Here is a 20,659-nt window from a genome sequence, read left to right on the forward strand (position 1 = left end):
AGACGGCCATCCCATAACAAATAAGCTGCGTTAAGGGCTCTCAGCCTTCCAGCCCACGCTGCCTGAACGTGGGATCGGGCTTTAAAACCAAGATGGAGATTCTGTATTTCAAACCCCTGCTACTGCACCTGTGTTAACACAAAAAGGTATTTCTGACTCGTCCCAAACTACAGCGCACTTGTGTCACATCAGAGCTACACACAGGCACAACTGCTGTAAACTGAGCAAACAAGGCCCAAAAGCACAGCTCTTCAAATCGTGTTAGAGGAGTGTTCACATCCCTCCTTATGGCCACTCTCATGTTTTATGTTCTAGTATCACTGAGTTTTTGGAGGCTATTTTGTGTATGACAGTGAATTACAGCATCAAAGAAAAAAAAAAAAGGTATAGCCAGCAATACTGCCTGCTTCCACAGCTCGTGGAAGAATATTTTTGAAAGTAAAATGTGTAGTCCCAATTACAGCCATACTCTAAAGTCAAAAGGCACACAATCCTCAATCTTACACAGATTTTGTGCTTTCTCTACAAAGTTCATGGTGAAAGGCTACAACCAAAGCTTTCGAGTTCAGTAACACCGTTTTTAAAACTACAGCTTGTAAGCAATCAAGAACCTACTCCACTGTTCAGGTTGACTTTAATTCATATTGCTTTATTTCATTACAAAGCCCTATCATCTTCTAAGAAAAATAACTTTTAAGGCTAATATTTATTCTAAAGCGAGAATACTTGAAATAAATTGACAGGTATCAAATACAAGGACACTGAACTGAAATAATGGCATTTAGTAATGAGCATATTTACAAGGGCATATTCAAAACCAGCGTATTTCTGTAGAACAGAAATGGTTTGAGTTAACAGTTTATTCCACCTACAAAAATCAAATTATACCAAATCAAAAAAATCTCTTACTCCTCTGACGTGCCCTCTTATTTTAAGAGAGCAAGGGTTTTCATACAGTCCCGTGCAGCCAGAGCCTCCAAGTATCCCACTCTGGGGCAGCGCTGGGGACTGTCCCCGTGTCCCTCCTGGCCAAGCTGGAAAACAGCAGCGCAAGCGTGTGCCGGCCCCGAGCGAAGCGCTGTCCCGCAGTTCCTTGCAGCAGGGCAGAGCAGGGCCCTTGCTCCGCGCGAGCAGGAACAGGGCCAAGTGCAGATCCTCTCCTCTGGCTGCAGCACAGCGCGCAGGAGAGCTCACCGAGCGTCTTGAGCAGGAGCCCAGGATGTTATCCCAGGGCTGAAGTTAAATTGCACACAGTACTGCTAACAACAAAGGTCAGTGCACTCATCTGGTTATTTTAAGGCAGTTTGAATGGCAGTTATGCAAAAACTCAGCACTTAATATTAAGTACCTAGATACATTGGAAATAGGAAAAAACTAAGATTTATTTCTCAGTCTTAATCCTTCTGCACTGCTGAGCTCCACAGCCCTGCAACACTAGCTCTTCTTCCGCTTACTCTTGGGAAGCAGCTGATCTTTTCCTGGCAGCCTGGGCTGACACGACTTCCTTTTGTTAACTCTCAAATCCAGAAGACAGCTGCTGAAAGAAAAAAAAAAAAGTGTTGGTGTTGAGATGCTCTCAGCATGGCAGGTTCTGAAGGCTGCGTTAAAGCACTGCAAGCAGCAGGCAGGCACGCAACCCAGCTGTGTCACTGCGTGTGATGAACACCAATACCACTCTGTCTTCTTGTTTGAGGATGACAGCACCCAGGAGCTCTCCTGTCCCCCCAAACACCTCCTGGCCCTGCTCTGCGCCGTGCCCCCAGGCGCTGGGGGCAGCGATGCACACCCAGCCAGGTGGGACAGGGCGCACCGAGCGCTCCTCACCTCTCCTCCGCCACCAGACCGCGCCAGAGCAGGACGGAGCGGCAGCAACCTTGCAATGCCTTATCCATAAGAGAGAAGAGCCGCTCGTGAAGCCACGAGTGCGTCCTGTCTAAAAGACCTACGTGAAACACAGTCACCCGCAGCAGCACAGCCACCGAGGGAAAGGGCAAGTGGGATGGCAATGGCTCCCCAACAAGGAAAGCATGTGGGACTCCCGTCTTTCAACAGGCTCCCCTCGCCAGAGGTTCTTCTCATTATGGACAAAGAATTTTCCACTGGAAACTCAAAGAAGGGTTTTCTTTTTAGTCACAGAGTTAATTTAAATAATAAAAACTAGCCATATTTAAATTAAGCAGCTCATTTCCATCAGCTGGCCTCGGAGCTTGAAACTCCATGTGGTGTTGACATGAAAGATATCTCTCACCCATCAATAGCTATTACTAATTAAACATTCCTTATAAACACAATCTTACTTATTTTTTAAACCATTTGCTAGGATGAGCACATCCTATGGGCACTATTCATTTGGCTTAAACTGGAAATTCACAACTGAAAATAACAATGGAAAACTGTCAAATGCCAAAGTCTGTGTCCCCGTTGACTGCAGCGAGACATACGCTCGCACAGCTTAGCAGGAACAACTTGCATTTCACAGCTCCGTTCAGCTTCAGGATGGAAACAGAGCTGTTGTCTCTCTGAGATCACTGGCCACGTCCAGGAACATCAGCCAGCATCCCGGCGCCGCGGTGCAGCCTGTACCTGTGCAGCAAGGAGTGCCACTGAACACAGCTCTGCAGCGCTCAGGAAGCGCAGATTACACACACCGATCACCCTGCACGGCCCAGCCAGTCTTTGAGACTGCAAATCTTACACCTGTGATTTCTGTAACGCATCAAGACAGAAGCCGACAGCCTTCCCCTCTCAGCTTTCCCCTCCACTCCCTGCTTTTGATCCCCTGCACCCATTTAGAGGAAAGGACCACTCATTTTAACCCAGAAGCAGCCATGGTTTTAAAAGTTAGTGAAATCAGGTATCAGCAAAAACTCGTTACGTATGTGCCACCTTTTTCTCTGCCACAGTTCACAACTTTCCACTAATAAATTCAATGCAAATGCAAGGACCGAGTTCTCTGAAACATCTTGTTACAGCGCTGCGCTGCCAGCAGCAGCCCCATGCCAAACTACAACACTGATGGAAGTATTCATAAATTGATGCACAGATGTTTTAAGAGTGCCATCACCCAAACATTTTTTTTTCCTTTAAACCAAGCTCTAAAGTAGCTATTTGCAACCAAACCCAAGGGAGCTGGTGCTCTTTGCGTTGCTCATACCCAGCTGGTGTGTGGTACGTGGGCCGTGTCTCCCTAAGTCAGGGAGAACTGGCCTCTCCTTCTGACCCTGCAGGCGCGGGACAGAGCAAAGGAGAACTAACCTTTGTGGTTTAGCTCGCTGCTGAGTCCCTGACGAGTGACACCGCAGAAACACATTCTGCAGGGAAAGTAAACACGTGGAAGTGACACGCCAGCCACCCTGCAGAGCGCGCGGCTTTGGCCATTAATGGATGAAGGATGCAGAGCTGCACTGAGGCAGGCACGCTGTCAGTCCATCGCCCAGTAATCACATTTGCTTTTCCCGTCCTAGGGCACTTCGCTAGGACAGCCAGCTGGGGCACCGCAGCCACACGCTGGGTACCCAACAGCCGCAGCCGGGCACAGAGCTTCCCCCACGCGAGAGCGAGCCGCTGCCCACGCGGCCGGCAGGCCCTGTGCCCAGCTCCACGGCTGGCAGCCAACACTTACCTCCGCAGAGCACCTGCTGGCGGCGAGACCAGCCCGACAGAACAGCCTAAGGAACTTTCTTCCAGAACCTAATCGCATTAAACAAAGCTGAAAGCGCATCAGGCTATGTTCCTTTCCCTGAAAGTAGTCGCTGCAGTTGCCCGGAGACATTTTTTGGCTATATATGAGCAGAGATGATGCGCACATACCGGGCAGGGAAAAAGGAAAGATTCTTAGCAGTTTTTTTGAGATCATCTTATCGGATACCGTTGGCACATTGGAGAAGTTTGGAAAGAACCGTATTGCTGATTTACTAATGAACTGTTGAGGTCTAGTTTGAAACACCCTCTCCATAGTTTGACAGAAAACTGCTAAGTAATTCTTGACATTCCCTAACTTATTTAAAATATAAATACATTATTAATACAGCAACAGAACATTTAGGAGCAGGACTAAAAGTAAATGCTATGATTTTTTTAAAACAATTTCAGTTCTTTTTAGTTAGCTAGCAAGACTTTTTTCCCAGTTTAAAGATTTTTATACTTGCTTCTAAACCCCCCAGGTTCCTATGTTTACTGCTCCGTCTGCAGATTCTAGCAGTTTCCCAAGATTTCTCACTGCCTGGCCAGAAGTAAACGCAGTATTCCAGATCACAAACGAGCTGATTAGCTAATTCCCTCCCTGCTCTGTTATGGAGCATTCCTGACAAGCAACATGGCAGCACAGACAGCCAAGCAATTTTATTTTCTAATATGATTGCTCATCTAATTTGCTCTTCACTATTACCCTTCAGGCCTCTCGGTATTGTTTCCCATCTTCTTCCCTGACTGTGTGCGCTGGAGACCACAGCCCTACAACGAGCCATGCTGTATCCTGCTGCCTTCCACAACGCTGCCCAACGCAGCCCTCTCAAGGACCCGGTTGTGCCAGACACACACACACACACACACCCCCCACTAAATAACGCCCTTCAGAGCTCATCAGCTGTGCGACGGGCAGTGGTCGGTGACCCCTGATCTCTTCCCCAGCGTGCGTGAACGGGAGCGCAGCACGGCGTGCCGCCGGCAGCATGCAGCACCCGCAGCTGCAGCAAGCCCGCAGGCGTTCTGGAGCTGTGGAACGAAAACCCACATCCGTACTGCTTCACGTTTGCGTTGGCACTGCACCACTCTCTGCCTTAAATCGGCATTCTCCCTCTTCCACTAAATAAAAACCTAAACCTGATTCACCTACTTAAATCTGGAGGAGATTATCTCAGAGTACTTCCAAATGTCCCTATGGCTTCTGAGAAACTCTCCGCAGCAGCTCTCATCTCAAAATATCCTGGTGACAAAACAATTGCATTTGTGTCAAAAGTGCTTGAAGACAACTGATTTCTATTTTCATGCACATACTTCTTTTTTATAGTAGTGCTCATGCCTATGTTTAGAAGTATTTCAACCACTTTATAGGCGACCTTACAGACATCACTTAAATCCAGATCTTGTTTTATAAGAAATCTCGTATTTTCTACTTCTCTTTGAATTTGAGATAGAATGCAAACATCAGGAAAAAAAATAGCATTTAACTAGATGAGGAATTAGCTTACATAGAAATGAAATGCTTATCAAGCCATGAACCTGCAAAGTCTTCAGCGTCTGTATAATCCTAGATGCCAGCAAAGCACAGAAGCCAACAGTGTTCGCATACAAAGCTGCTTCCCGGAGTAGGTCACACGTGATTCCATTTTTTATGCCTCAACTATTAACACTTACCTGAACAAAGACGCTTGCTTAGGATCAGGAACTTAATTTACGTCTGAAGGATTAAAACCTTCCCCTGTTTGTAAGCCTGAATTTAAAGCCACTTGGCTACCAGTATTTCTGCAAAAACAGCCACCAGCAGCACAGACTAGCAAAAGCTGCGGTTCGAGGGAGAAACAGGCACCGGTTCAGGTACATCTGTTCCACAGGGGGAACAGGAGGCAGGCACCAAGCACATCTTGTACAGCAAGGACAAAACACTGGTTTCTTGAGGGGTTTTAAAATAGCTTCGGCTTTGGTTTACATTCATTTTAATTAGGATAAGAACATTTTTGTACTCTGAGGCTTTGATCTGCTTGTCCCATGGCACAGTGCCACCAATATTAAAAAGACGAAACAAATGTGCTTGGCCTTCTGCAGAAATGTGCAAATTTTAATCCTCTGGAAAGCTAGATCCCTTCCCGTGTTTTTTGGTTCATTTTGTAATAACGTTGGCTTGCTCAGGGACAAAACTACCCTGACAACATACTACAGTCATTTATCCCCAACTCTGACATTTCTAGCACCCCACACTTGAGAGGGAGGAGGAAAATAATAATAATAAAAAAAAGAGCTGCCATCCTTACCTTAGGGATGAAGCAAACATGTCTCTGAGAACACCACGCACATTTTTGAGGTAGGCAGGGATCTTGCATTGTAACAAAGCACAAAGAACAGGTAATGACTGGTTGTCCTTTTATGTATTTGTTTACTTTTATTTCTCCACGCAACACAGTCATATAGGAGATACATCCTCTAGGCTTCATCTCTGGAATTGCATTAAAAGCTCTCAAGAAAAGCTGTAGGTGAGCTGTGAATGGCACAGTCACTATAAAACCTTTCGATTTTTAGGCGTTCAGGTTTGATACTGCCCGCAGAGCCAACCAAAACCTGCAGTTCAGCTGGCAGTCATGCACTACTTACCTGACATGCACATCACAGAACCGTAAGACTTTCACTAAGTGGTCACCAGGAGGTTACTGGACCCTGAAATGCTGCCTCAATTTCAACATATGGAGGGTGATATGAATTTATGTAGTCCCTATAGCACTATTCCACAGCAAGTGGTTTTGTTTCTTAACAGAGAATGAGAAAAGCAAGGGGAAAAAAAGTTTTGAAAGCTCTGAGAACACTGAAATCGTGCATAAGTTTCAGGAATGGGATGAAGTTTTGCTAAAAATATGCTCCAAATTGCCACTAAAATATCCCTAATCTGCTCCATCTGTGCACTACACAAATAAATAGCAAGTACATCATCCAATAATACTTGCGCTTATTTTTGAGTATTACCTTCTAATCTCTTTGTGTCAAGTAAGACAATTAGTAGAAATCAAAGAAGTCTCTAGGGAATGTGTGTAATGTCTCAATTTTCATTAAGCGCTTCATAAAATACACAATTTATTTTAAATGCAGAATATTGAATGTTTATTGCTTCTTTATTAGATCTATCATGTAAATTAAGATGCTCAGGAAATCACTGTATCCACTGAAAAACACACACCACCCCGGGGTCGGGACCTGCCCCCGTTCGGACACATCTCTCGCCACCTGAGGAGACGCACTACAGCCAGAGAAGCTGTTACAGTCCCACCAACTTTTGCAGGTAAGCTTTCTTTCAGAAACTGAAGCTACAGACAGAACTGAGATCCAAACGTGCCGCGACTTACACCATTTTCTCTTCTGCTGAGGGAGAATAAAGCATTAGCACAAGTTTGAAGCTTGTTTTCCTCCGGTGTCCAATTCTCTTCTAGAGACCTTCACCCCAAAACCCCACGAAACCTGTCACCACTGCGAAGGGAAGTGCCAAAACACGGCCGGAGGAACGATCCAGCCCTGCTCATGTTGCCCCGACCTGGTAAACTGCTGGCTCAGTCAAGTGGGAGAAAAGGGAAGACGAGCAAGCTCCACCAGCACGACACCACGGAGAGCACCACCAGCAGTTCCAGACAGACTGCTGAAGGGAGGTTTTTTCCCCCAAATTCCCCACCCTGTGGACGGCATCGGCACAGCCCCTGTGCAGCCGGAGGACTGCAGCTCCGCGGTGAGCGGGAGGGCTCCGACCCCCCTGGAACACACTCCCCAGCTGCAGTAAAACTACCGAGCCACGCTGTCACTGCTGAGCAAGGAGCAGCCCTTCACATTTCTTCCCCTGGAGCTTTAACTTGAACTTAACCCTTCCAGAGACACAAGAAACCCCAAGCCCCATGTGTGAAAAACAGGAACTAGCAGATCCTGCTTTAAGAGTAGTGAAAAATTGCATTTGACAAAAACAAATCATTTACATAAGGAAAGCAATTTCCTCTACTTCAGTTAACAGAGCAACCCTGCTCTTAGGATCACACTGTGGAGCAATATTAGCTTGTCCTTTTGTACGCTAAACTAAGAGCAATAATAAGGATTTGCATTTTAAACAGTGATAAAGTATAGAGAAATGTATTCTCCCTGATCCCATCCATACCTAAACAGAGGCTCCTCTCCTTGGTCTTGCCGTGACGGAAGCCTCAGCAAGCTTCACAGCCAGACCTGTCATCAAGATGGTGCCTACCTCAAACGTGAGATTCCCCAGGGCTGCACACAGTAACATTTTCTGATTTTCAGTTGTCATCCCCTAATAACAAATGTCATTTGGGATTTACAGATATTAAAGGATGCAAAAGTCTGTGACTATGGGACTGTTTGGAAGTATCCTCCTCAGTATGAAATTTGCACAGGAACCTAAGCCAAACACAGACCTAGACCAAACACACCATACCTGTCAAACTCAGCAAGAAATTTCAAACGGTTAATGAAAAGGCGGAATTTCCATACGGAAATTCAAGTTGGCCGTTAGCCACTGGCTTTTATTCTACATGAAAAAAAATCTTAGTTCTGATAATATTCATCCTTTGGCAAATGTTCAATATTCTCCAGGTGCAAGACAGCAATGCAACTCCAAGCCAGCAGTCCAAGTGTCTGGAAGGCTACATGATAACGTAACACGCAGCCAAGATAAACAACGCTCAGACTACCAATTCTGCCACTTTACAAAAAACACCCTCGTTTGTTTGGTTGGTGTTTTTTTGGTTAATTGGTTTGTTTCAGGTGGGAGGTGGAAGGATTGGTTATTTTTGGCTGTGTGGTTTCTGTGTCTGTTTTTTGTTGTTTTTTGTAAATTTGCAAAGTACAGCTACCCTTGCAAGAACAATTTATTTAGGACAGAGAATGAAGCAGAAATCTCATTTAGTGAAAGGCTAGGTTTACCGTTTTAATTTCAGCCCATTTCTAGCTTTGGTGCCTACATTTTTCCAAAGCAGAATGTTAATTATCTTATGTTCAAAAGTACATTAAAATACAATGCCAGAAGCTGAAATTTCCATATCGTTTGTTTTGCAAATATCCAATTATTTACTCTTACCAAAATAAAGAGAGATTATTTTTCTAGCATAATTCCACTTCCAAAAAAAAAAAAAAATCTGTGCTGCTTATGAAATATACCACCTGCATGTTCTTTGGTATGCTGGCCTATGCCTTCACATACTAAGCTTGCCAGAGCAAAGCTCTCATCTGACCATGTGCCTACTGTACCACCTGCTACCTGCAAGATCCCACTCTGCAGTGAAGAGAAAAAACCAACAGCTTTAATTAAATCTGTAGATCTGCTTTACTTAGCATTCATCTGCACTTACCAGCTTGGCCAAACTTCATTATCACTCGGCTTAAATAAAAACAACAAATGATTGAAAGGTTTTTGGGGTGAAGAGAATTATCAAAGTGACAAACGATTTTTGCTGTGGATGCATATCGTAACTACTGGTAACATCCAATTCTGCTAAGTGGAAACACCCCATTAAGGAACTGTTTCCATATTTGATATTCCTATTTCTTCTTCCACTACCGAAACATTTTTCCAAACCATGCAAGAAGCAACAAATGCCAAACTCTTAAGCAATGGCACATGATGTAGTACTGCAGAAAATAGTTTTGCCAATTGTCATCTTGATAAAGGGCAACACCATCAAGATGACCATCACCAGGGGAACTACGACTAGCAGCTACAGTACACACAACCATGTATTTTATACTCCACTGCCCGTCTTCAACGAGTTACTTTCAGGTACTACAAAATACAGGAAGCTTGAAAGCGTCCTTCCAGTAAATACCACTCACTTTCCCAAAGTGATGCCTGTCTCGGCAGGAAAGCCTTCACGATTACTTCCTGCTTCCCCACTGATGCACTTCAGCATTCACCTCTGGCGCCGCTGTAATCGAGGCTTTGTCCGTGCTTCCATTAATGCTCCTTAATATCCCTCAGACGTCTAAACACACATTTTGTGAGTTTCAAACATTACTTATGTCATTAACCATGGATTTTAGGAGATGTCACAATCTACTGACCACATATGCACGTAGTGGATAGAGAAATTTGTGTTATAAATACCCTTTTAAAAGCAGGGTAAGAATTAAACGTGATACAGTTCTCATTGCCCTCCTAAGATCAAGTACCAAAGTGGACGTGATATTCAAAGAGATTCCAGATCAAGCCAACTTCAACTGCAAGGGTAAATAGCACTACTTTTGCAGCCTGCATCAGTCTTCATTCCTGTTCCTTTGTACAAAAGCTACCAAACTTTGCAGCTGATCTAACACTACACTACTACAAAATTCATTATCCCTTCACTCACCCCACCACCCATCTATCCATATACTTCCTCTTCACCTTCATTTATTTCATTGGGTCATTTCAGGACTCTTTGGTAGTTTCTCAATACTTCTTTGTACAGCAACTTGTGCAGCTAGACCCAAATTTTACATATTACCACTAACAGAAGGGGGATTTTGTTTTTAAGAAATAAGATATTAAGCTTTTAAAACAAGAATGTTCTCTTCTCTCTTCAAACAGAAGAAAATCAAAATACATCTTACAATTCTAGGATGTTCAACTGACATAGAGATGTAGGTAAGACTGACAACAATATCACTTCAAATATAGTAGAAGATCGGCTTCTTTCAGTCTTCTACAAAAATCAGTTCTTTAAAAAAAAACAAAAACAAAAAAACATATTCATACTCAAATACACCTTAGAACGATGATTTTCAACTAGTGACCTGGGGTTTCTTGGAACAGCCAAACATTACTTTCCAGCCATTCAAATCCTCTGTACAAACTAATCTCCCATAACTGTGGAGACGCTCCATGAACCTGACTTTTTAGTGGCATTTGCCTCTTCTGTTGAAAACATAGGATTCCACAACTGGAAGAGGCTGGAAATCAGCCTCGTGGACTTCTCCACCCATGTATTTCTACTCACCTGTCAGATGACGCTGAACAATTCTCAGCCTCTTCCAGATCTCTCAAAATATCTGAACTGGAGCTGAAAGGAAACATAAAACAAGAAAATTATTTTAGCAGCGCCTACACCAAAGATTTCCAGACAAAACTATTAATTCTGTAGGAACTCAAACTGTCGCAGTAATAAGAGACAGAGCTGTCATCTCAGGCTGCTCACGTAAGACCAAGCATACAAATGCATTATGTCTTTACGGCTAATTTGTTGCTATAAACGCTTAGGCCTATATAAAATTTAAATGCATTTTTAGAGCTTTTCCAGTAGTGAAGAGTTATACAACACTCACTGGAAGAGAGTCTAAACAACCATCTGGAATCATAAAGAGTAGCTGGCTTACTTCCCGCTCCAATTAGAGAAACTACGGCTCTACGTCAGTTCCTAAAGGAAGGAACTGCTCTAACACATTTCCTCTGAGGACGACCATGACATGGTTGCTTCCACCCAGGCACCAAACAATGATGGAGCATGGTATCGTTTCTTACCTTTGTGTGTGTCTGCACACAAACGCACACAGATGCACATCGCTGTACATAATTAACTGCAAGCATGAGTTCAGTGAAGTCAGACATCACATGCTCAATATTAAAAAACCACACACTAGAAAGTATTGTCATATTTTAATTAAATCTGAATTAAGTGAACAAAATATTCTGGTCATTTATTTATAAATAGCTTTTAATGTGTGCTCAGGTTACATGGTATAAACTGCTGTGAAGTTTCCAAAGATTTGTCAAATCACAGGATTGGGGAAATCAACCAACAAGTCTGAAAATGTTTTCTGGAAATCTTTCAAGAAGGTGCAGGGCAACTCAAACAGTCTAGACTTTGTATCAGAAATGACATGACAAACTACGATACACAAACAGTTGGGGGATTTTAGTGTAAACCACGGGCCAGCAACTGGACGCCAGTTTTCCTGGGTTTGCTTTAAAAGTTTCAAAAAAGAAATCCCATTTGCTAGAAGCCAGTAGACAAATATTGTGAAAACACAGCCCCAGTGTCCTAACTTTATACACAGATAACAGTGTTTGTGTTTGTTTAAAACAAAGTAAGAAAAACAGCCCCCAAATCCGCATTCTCCGCACACCATCCTTGTGCTCCTGCCGCTTTCTTTCAGGAAACGGATAAATGGCATGCAACTTCTGTACGTTGGCAGGATTTTTTTCTCCGTTACCCATTGGTCTCCTCCTGCTGCCCATTCCCCCTCCGAAGCCAGATCTGCCAGATGAGCTATAAGCAGTTACTGCAGCAATAACTGCTGAGCCGCTGATGGGGCTGCAAGGGAGAAAACCACCACCAGTGGAGACTAGCAGAAACCCTTAATACACACATTTAGTCATAAAGATAAAAAGAAAAAAAATCTGAAAATATAGACAAAGCTCTGGTGCCATATGGAGAGCATTATTTTGAAACAAAATGGATTTTAAAGTTGTGTGTGCAATTTTAGAAACTCGTCTGTGGTTCCCTAGGAACTCTTATGAACTGCTGAATAAATCTATCTAATTACGAGCGTTACTCAACAGAGCAGTTTTAATTTGGAAATAAAGCCACCTAAAATTAAAAGCAGTAACTGCATATATAGGGAACAATCATAATTAAAGCAGGGATGAAACAATCCCACCACTTACAATACCTGAAGAGGAGCAAGTGCAGCCCAAATCCCAACCCCATGTACAAGTGTTTGGGGAGGCCAGGAAACCCTGGGATGCAGCAGGATTTCTTATTTCATCACTAAATCTGAGACACTCAAAGGACAGTCATGGTAAAGCACATTGTAAAAACAATGGTGGATGGGAAAAGTTTTGAAATCTAGTGTTTTGTTTTTTTAATCTGAAAATTTTAATTCTGTCAAAAACTCGTTTTCAGTACACAAGCTGGCTGTCCAAGGAATGAGTTACACTTCTGAATCCTGTCTTCATGCTCCGGTTACTTTAAAAAAAGAGGTAGAGGGATATTTTTGTGTGTTTAGTCCCCTAAAATAGAAAAAGAACAGGTTTGATGCCTGAACATCATGTACTTTCTTGCCTTGAGAAATACACTCTTATTATCATTTATCACTATGTTTGTCACAAGCACAACAATAAAAGTGAAAAGATTTGGCTAACACTCAGAACAATAATGCAAGTTCATAATTTGCATGTGTATTTCACAGTTCATGCCTACCAAACTATTTTAAAATCGAGCACAAAATGTCCTGGAATTACTTGCCACCATAGAACGTATGTGTATATAAAAACGGGCTACCGATGCAAGAGCAATCAGAGCCTCCCAGTGAACCAACTCTTGCACTGTGCTTGTACTGAGAGACTGAGGATATCCGCATACAACTGTACAAAAACACGCTGATTATGAACCTCCCAGCTGTGGCTAACATGTCCTTTGTTCCAGGATTTCTTCAAACAATTCCATCGCTCCAGACAGTCACTCGCTAAAATAATTCTCTGTATCTAGACTCAGCTAACAGCAATTTCTTTAAAAAACCATCTCTTGATTTCAAGTTGAAGTTATTATATACCTTTTTTCCCCCATGCAGACAGGAACTTGTTTGCTAATTAAAAAATTCTTAAACATGCAGTACAGTTGAAAAAAATCAATAGACATTTCTGAACTATTTATTGAAATATTGAATATTTATCCCAAAAGAATATTGACCATTGATATTAAATTCACACAGCAAAACCGTTAGCCTTCAGAAACTTAACTGCTCAAGATGTAAAAGGCTGACAAACATGGTGACAGGTTGCGAAGAGGTTTCATTTCTGAGACTCATTCATGTCTACAGGTTGAAAAAAAAGTGCAGATCATGACTCCATTGACAAGCATTTCCCCAGCCCCAGATTAGTTTCTTCTGGGCACTTACAGACAGCCAAGAATAAACACTATTCCTTTCTAGACCATCATCTGGATTTTACTCTTCCCCCTCCCTCCCTTTTTTTTTTAATTTAATATAAGCACACCACCTTAAAATAGAAGAAAGCTGACGTAAGTGTGAATAACATGTCTCGTTCTAAAAATGAAAGGAGCAAATGTCTCTCTGAATTGTTTATTTTATGGCAGATTAAGTTCCTTCTTGGCTGCATGGTGAACAGCCAGTGTCCTTTAATCAGTCCGTCTCGCTGTGCTTTATGTACTTAGCTCTGGCACGTGCACGGGGCTTTTTTTTTTTTTGATGCCAGCATGAACTGGAGGATCTTTCACTCACCAATGTCATTTGAAGGTGAATATCCAGCCACAGGCAGGGAGGAAAATAGTTTTTCCTCAACCTTCCTGTCCTGCTTCCACCTCCCCTTCCACGAGTCCAGGCTGCCTGTGATAAACAGCAATAGCTTGCTGCTGCAGGGGCCGTAGGCCTTGTGTAACATCCTGGAGCAGCTGCTTACCACAGCCTTCCCTGGCTTGCCTGTACCTCCTCCTCTAACCACACACCCCAGGCACCGCTGAGCTCTGCTTCATCTTCCTGTCTTTGGAAGACAGCAGGTTTGCCAGCCTTGGACCTTCCCAGGACTCCTTCCCCACAGAGGGTCCTGGTCTATACAAAACCTTCCGTGGGTTCCACTGTATCACTGTTTTCCTTGACTTTTAACAGGCTTTCTTGGCTGTCAACAGCCTCCTCCACAGCTCGAGAGCATGTCTTTGAGGCTTTGTCGTCAGAAGGGGAGAAGTTCTGCTGGATCACTCTTAGCTGCTTTCCTTACGAGCCTGGCCACAGAGCTGTGGCTACGGCCGTGACCGCAGCCTGATGTCCCTGGACACACGCCGCATGCAGTGACTTTCCCCCACGCAAATCCGAGGCTGTCGGCTCTTGCTGTTTGAAGTGACTTCTCCGGGACTGTCTGCCAGGCCTCGCAGCTCTCTGCCCATATGTTATGGCTCACAGTTTTTGGAAGAAAGGTATGAATTAACAACATAGCAGAGAAGTATCATCATCCTTCCACCATGGCCTCATGTTTGAGGCCAAGAAAAATCAAAGATAAACCGCTCCCATCTAACATTGTTCTGTTCATCTTCTCTGAGCCAAAGCAGCACAAGATTTATTAAGTCAAAATTGTACGAAGAACTTAGAAAGACAGCTTTTCCCCCGATGAAAACAGTTTTCATGTACTGCCTTCCTGCGCCAGTGATGGCCAGCCCAGGGATCAGGACAATGCCTTCTTTAAACCCAGGCTGAGTCAGCTGCCAGGGCAGGAATTACAAAGCTTTTTCAGCTGTCCTGTCCTGTCAGCGCTCCGACAAGCCGATGCCTACTGAGGCTTTCAGAGGATGCTGCCATCCAGGGACCTCCAGACTAACGGCAAGTGAAGCACAGCTCCCTCTCGGTACAGCTACTGCAGCTGATGAACTGAAGCTCAAACTCTGCAGAGCACGTAAAGCCAGGAGTAAGCGACCAGCTACATGCCGATCCTAGATCCGGATCAATAGCTTCTCAGCTTGGTGCCAGAAAGCCTCACTTACTGCAAAGGAGGCCCCTTGCTCGGGCAAGAATCTCTCCTGGCAGAAGCTGCAGTGGCTCTGTATATCCAACGGCAGAGAGGTTTATACAAGCTACAGATACTGCACTGTTCAGCCAGGGCTTCAAAGTTAAATCACCGTGTTTCATCGTAGGACGTCATACCGTTTGGAGAGGCCAACAACATACGCTGTCAACTGTTGCAAGTCTGCCACCCCAGCCATCAAGAACTGACATTTTCTTCTAACACCAAAGTTTTAAAGAGAAGTAATTTTTTTAATGACTATTATCCCAATTTTATAAATTCCTTTTAATAGAACATTTCCTCTATACGGCTCATTAACTGGCTTATCATCGTCCTACCTAGTCTCTTTTTAATTCCCCTATTGTTTAAACAGTTGCATAAAACTTGGCTTCAGTCCCAGAAAGTAAAAGAACGCAGTGGGTCTATTTATATGGAGCCCTGCAGTTCCCTGAAAGCTTTATATACAACTTCATAGCTTTTAAAAGCATCTTAGGCTTTTGTTTTGCTGCTTATTTGTTATGAACATTTTGCTCTTTTGCGGTGACCACCAATTTATGCAAAGACCAAACATGGCTGGACCGATGCTACAGCCGGTACCTTTTTTCCAGCAGGCGTAAAGCTTTCATGTTCTCAATTAAAGTAACGACTTCTGGATAATACCTGCACAGGAGTGATTACTATAAAACGTAATAATTCGTAATATTGACCAACTGCTCCCTTGGCTGTACAATGCAGGAATTCAAATATTTATATCAGATCGAAAAGAGGCAGACGTTCTTATGAACAACAGAATATAAGAATCATTAATTTACTTGCAGCATGTCTTAGAGAACAAGCGTGTCAACTCTGACTTTGAGACCGTTCTGTTATATTCTATACACCGCTCAAAATCCTAATTTTCTTTTAATCCATCATAGTATCAGCCCTCCATTTAGAAGTGCTCTCTCCATAAAAGTGCAGCACACAGGTTTGGACTCCCAAATATATTTCAAGTTTTGACATTTCAATGTGAAAAAAGTCACCCTTGTCAAAGGATATCCTCCTATTATCAGAAATAAACTGTAAGCCTCAGAAAACCATTTCTGGGTACAATAGCACAATAGTGCTGAACACCCCCCCAAATCTAAACCTTTTTTTTTTTTTTTTTTTTTTTTGGTGCTACATTTATTTTCATTAAACTTAAAGCATTAACCCCATGGTAGCCATAGAGTGACAAAAAATACAGAATATTATAGAAAGAAAATTTCTGAAAACTTCTGAACTTCTTGACTGGTGCAGTAGCAAATTTTTAAGGTTAAACAAACTACCCCAAATTTAAATAAAAATAAATAAAAATACACCACTCAAACAAACTAGGGGATATGTACAAAGTAGGAAAGCAAAGAAAAAATCCCACAGAGATTGTGAAAAAACAATTCTGTGCAGACTCTGGCAATCCTGTTCCTGTTCCACAGGAGTTAATTTAAGAGAAAGCCACAGGGAGATATTAAGTATGTTTTTGGTTTGTTCTTTCCGTTTGGTTTGGTTTTTGTTTGGTTTAGTTTTTTAAAGAAGGTCCAAATATCAGTGATGCATACCCACTGGTCTTTACAGCTGTGAGATCCTGTGTTTGGTTCGGGAAATCTATGGAACTACTTCACTTGGAAAGAGTGAAAAGATAAAAAGAAGGAATAAACAACCTTGTCTCGAGCCAGACATAACGCAAAAAAATGCGCTTTCCAACAAAATCTGCCAATTGTTTCAAAAAAGGACATTCAAACCATTAGGAGCTGCTACATGCTAATATCCTTTAGCAAACTTTGCTGCTGTCTCTTAGACACTCTTTCATCAGACTTTAAGATAATAAAAATACGTCTGCCAACAGAGAAAGGTGAAGAATGAAAATTTAACTGCAATGTCAAAGGCCACAGGGAAGGTCACTCCGAATGTCCTTTATACACCAAACTGGCAGTGAAACATTTAATGATTCCTTGGATGAGCTAATAAAAGAAAAATTCTCTCACTCTGTCAGATTAAAATTCCAGATTTTCCAAGGTCCTTAATGCCAAAAGGTTGGCTTGCATTCAAAAAAATAAATTGAGCAGAGCAGTGAAGGACAGGAACATCTCACTCAGATTCTGGATGAACAACAAGCTAAGGGCATCTATTTTATGGAACTGAAACAACCATCAGCGCTCTAGGGCAGCTATACCAGCAGGCACAGTGAAGATGAAGCAGCTCCATCTATCATCTGTGCTCCTGTCACACATGACATCCAGTACAAACCTGCACGAGCTGGCCTTGCATAAGCCCTGCGAGAGAGCTTCTGCCTGGGTTCCCAGCCACCATCGGTACACAGACCACATGTGAGGCTCCGGCCACCTCACGCCTCCCCAGAGGCATCTGTGAGCAGCAGAACAGCCACGGGCCACGCTGTGAATTGGGAAGCTGAGGTTTCAGCGTGTAAAGGCAGCCACTGGAACAAAGCGTCACGGCCAGCTTCTTCCCTTCTCAGCGAAGGGTGCCCGCTGCTCGGCATGCTGCGTCATGCACAGCCGGTGTCATCACTGACTCGATTTTTTTCCCCAGCATCTTCCTAGGCTTTCATTCACAGTTTCTTTAACATTTACCTTGGTGAAAGGCAACGTTAGTCCCCTTGCTGAGTTTTAAAAACACTTTGTGAATCAAAATGAATTTTAAAAAAATGCTTCTTTTAAATCTTTCAACAACTAACCTGTTATTTTAATAAACACTGATGAAGCAACGCACTGTACTCTTCTTCTTCGCAGAAGAAGGAGGAAGAGGCGCATGCTATGGGCGTAATATATGGGAAACTGCGAAAATGCTACTCCTAGCTCAGCTGTTAAACTGCTGATCTGCTACCTGACCTTCAGCTACTTCCTCTGATTATCTTCCACTTCCAAACATAAGCAACCCTTCTCTTCCTAATAATGCAGACCTGCAAAGGGTGCCTTCTTCTCTCCTTTCTGTTATCGCTCTCAAAGCGAGATTACTTTCTTAGAGAATGACAACAGCTCTCTTGCCTTTAGAGGCATACCAAAAAAGCAGTTATCCTATATTTCTTTTCAGTGGTTTCTTCCCTTTTCCTCCAGAAACTGGGATCATAGCATCAGGTATTGCAAATGGATGTTTAAGCATTGATCATCATCTTCTTTGACAATTGGTAAAGTATTAGATTGCAAATTATGAATTAAGTCTCTTCAACAGATATGAAGTCTATCTTCAGATACTCCATACACCTTATCAGCAGTAAGAGCTGAGTGTCTTTTCTATAACATCATCACTGGGCTGCCAAAAACATGAAACCTTACATTGCTTATACAGCATTTCTTGAGCCTTCATTTCCTGTATGAATAAAGCAAACTTCAGTAAGCAAAATTAAATACATGATGGAAGTGAATGGATGTTAGGACTTCAGTGACGTTCTGCCAGTGACTGCAAGTAGTGGGTCATTTAAATTCTATTTCTCACAGCAGTATTCAGCTCAAAGAGCTATTAAAAGACTTACATTATATCAAATTTTGGTCCTTTCTAAATAAATCCTCAGACAGAAGGGAAGATGATGCAGTAAAAAAGAAACACCAAACATTCTCCTGATCCAACAGACACTTCGCTCACTGCTTCTGTGCCAGAAGGAACATTTGCACTATCACCCCTCTATCAAGCCGTTACACTCAGAATTCATTTAATAGTTTCCTATTTCAGCTGCAGCCCTCAAGCAACTGAGCAGACAGAGAAGAGTAAATCAGTAACCACAGCTGAGGAACCCCTCTGATGAAGAATAAAAATATGTAGGGCCCAATATCACTAACAAAGTTTTTCCACATTTGATCTAATCAAGTACAAACCAGTAGGAATAATGTCTTCTTCACTAACCTGCTTGTTGATCCAGTCGACTGTGACAATGCAGGAGAGACTGATCTCTGGCCTTCCTCTGAAGAATGGGGGTCACTTCTTTTGCCATCAGGAGTTTCTGCTTTGAGTATCTGGGCTTCTCCAAGGATGGCAGTTGAGTTACACTCTTTAAGATCTTCTCCTACCAAGAAAAAAAGTAGAGATTGGCAAGTATGACAACGCAAAATATTTTTTTTTTTGCAGTCTAGAGATAGATTTTAAGAAAAACAAACATTTAAAAAATATTAGAAAACCAATGCCTCATTCCCACTTATTTACTTCCCCAAACTCTGCTTCAAATGTTTTAATTTCTTTTCCTGCCACAGTAAAAAAAAAAAAAAAAAAAAAAAAAAAAAAACATCACCAACAGCAACAAAAAAGCAACAACAAAAAGCAACCTCCAAGAACCAGAGACTGGAACAGAGACATTCCATTGTTATGAGTTTCACATGCAGACAAAGAGAGAATTAAAGGGTAAGGATACTTGTCACATTTCATAAGATGAAACTGTTTCAGAAATTAGCGAACACCTAACGAGACAGCTACGTTCTCTGGTTCTTGCTACCAATTCACTTCACCCATTGCAGGAGACAGCTTGATAGCTTCAAAGTTTTACAGACCGAGTTAATAAGCTTGTTTTCAACAAGAGAAACATGATTTATTTCCTTATGCATCTAAGAAAGATTGAATGTTAATCTATATACTTGTCATTTCCATTTATCTTTACAGGAAAAAGCATTTCTAGACCACACAACTAACAAACTGTAAAACCATTCTAATTACTTTGTATCAAATGTTTTTATCTATTAAAAGATGAACAAGAGTTCTCTCAAAAGATGCCTTCTACCTCTCCACGTAGAGAATAAATACGGACTAGAAAGCCCGACACAAAAGGTAAGCTGTTCTTATGCCCTACCCACAAATATTTTCAAATTAGTTATTTAAGTAGACAGTTGCAAGGAGTGTTAAAACCATACCGAGACTCAACTCCCTGATAATCCTCATCAAGGCAGTCCACGAGAGGGGGCAGAACACTTCTGTGAGCTACCTTGCATTGCTGCTCAAACCACTTCAACCTTTTTGCATCTACAGAAATTGTTTTTGACAGAAGAGGCCAAACAGAACTACAGTTACAATGTGGGAAAGCTAAACAAGCTTTGAATTCAGCTAGGGTTCGTCCTTTCCCTTATGCTGAGTATGGATTAGCAGGAGCGTATTTCTGCCTGTTGAAAACAACCAGCAGATTACAGCAAGTCAGCTGTCCGAGGTAACATCACTGAAATTAACCTATCAAAAATAGCAAAGGCCCCGTGCAGTAATGCAGCCCAAAGAGGTGTACCAAAAATGTTTATCAAATTCTTACGGTACCCCTCCATGGCAATGTGGAACCTGTATGTTTAATAGCTACAAAATACAGGCTGGAAATCAGCTATCTCAGTTTAAAGATGCAAATCAAAATCACGTAAATCAGGAGGGGATGATTGAAACATCGTCAGAATAGAGCAAGAGTTTGTGAGAGGTTTAAGTTACATCCACCAAAAAAGAGCAACAGGAGATAGAAAGGTTTAAAACAAAAAATTTAAA

At 42.4% G+C, this 20,659-nt stretch overlaps 1 protein-coding gene across 3 annotated transcripts in view; it reads right to left on the reverse strand.

Moving 5' to 3' along the window:
- Positions 1-619: 619 nt before the first annotated feature.
- RAD18 (RAD18 E3 ubiquitin protein ligase) overlaps positions 620-20,659 on the reverse strand; it is a 62,732-nt gene continuing 42,692 nt past the window's right edge. For all 3 annotated transcript variants that reach the window (XM_035337470.1, XM_035337469.1, XM_035337468.1), the window contains 3 exons: positions 19,058-19,217; positions 10,671-10,733; positions 620-1,537 (listed from right to left, as the gene is read on the reverse strand). In XM_035337470.1, coding sequence (XP_035193361.1) covers positions 1,435-1,537; positions 10,671-10,733; positions 19,058-19,217 — 326 coding nt within the window. In that variant the 3' untranslated portion in view covers positions 620-1,434. The remainder of the gene's footprint in view (positions 1,538-10,670; positions 10,734-19,057; positions 19,218-20,659) is intronic.

Source organism: Oxyura jamaicensis, chromosome 12, assembly GCF_011077185.1.
Source record: "Oxyura jamaicensis isolate SHBP4307 breed ruddy duck chromosome 12, BPBGC_Ojam_1.0, whole genome shotgun sequence".
In the NCBI taxonomy this organism is placed as follows: Eukaryota; Metazoa; Chordata; class Aves; order Anseriformes; family Anatidae; genus Oxyura; species Oxyura jamaicensis.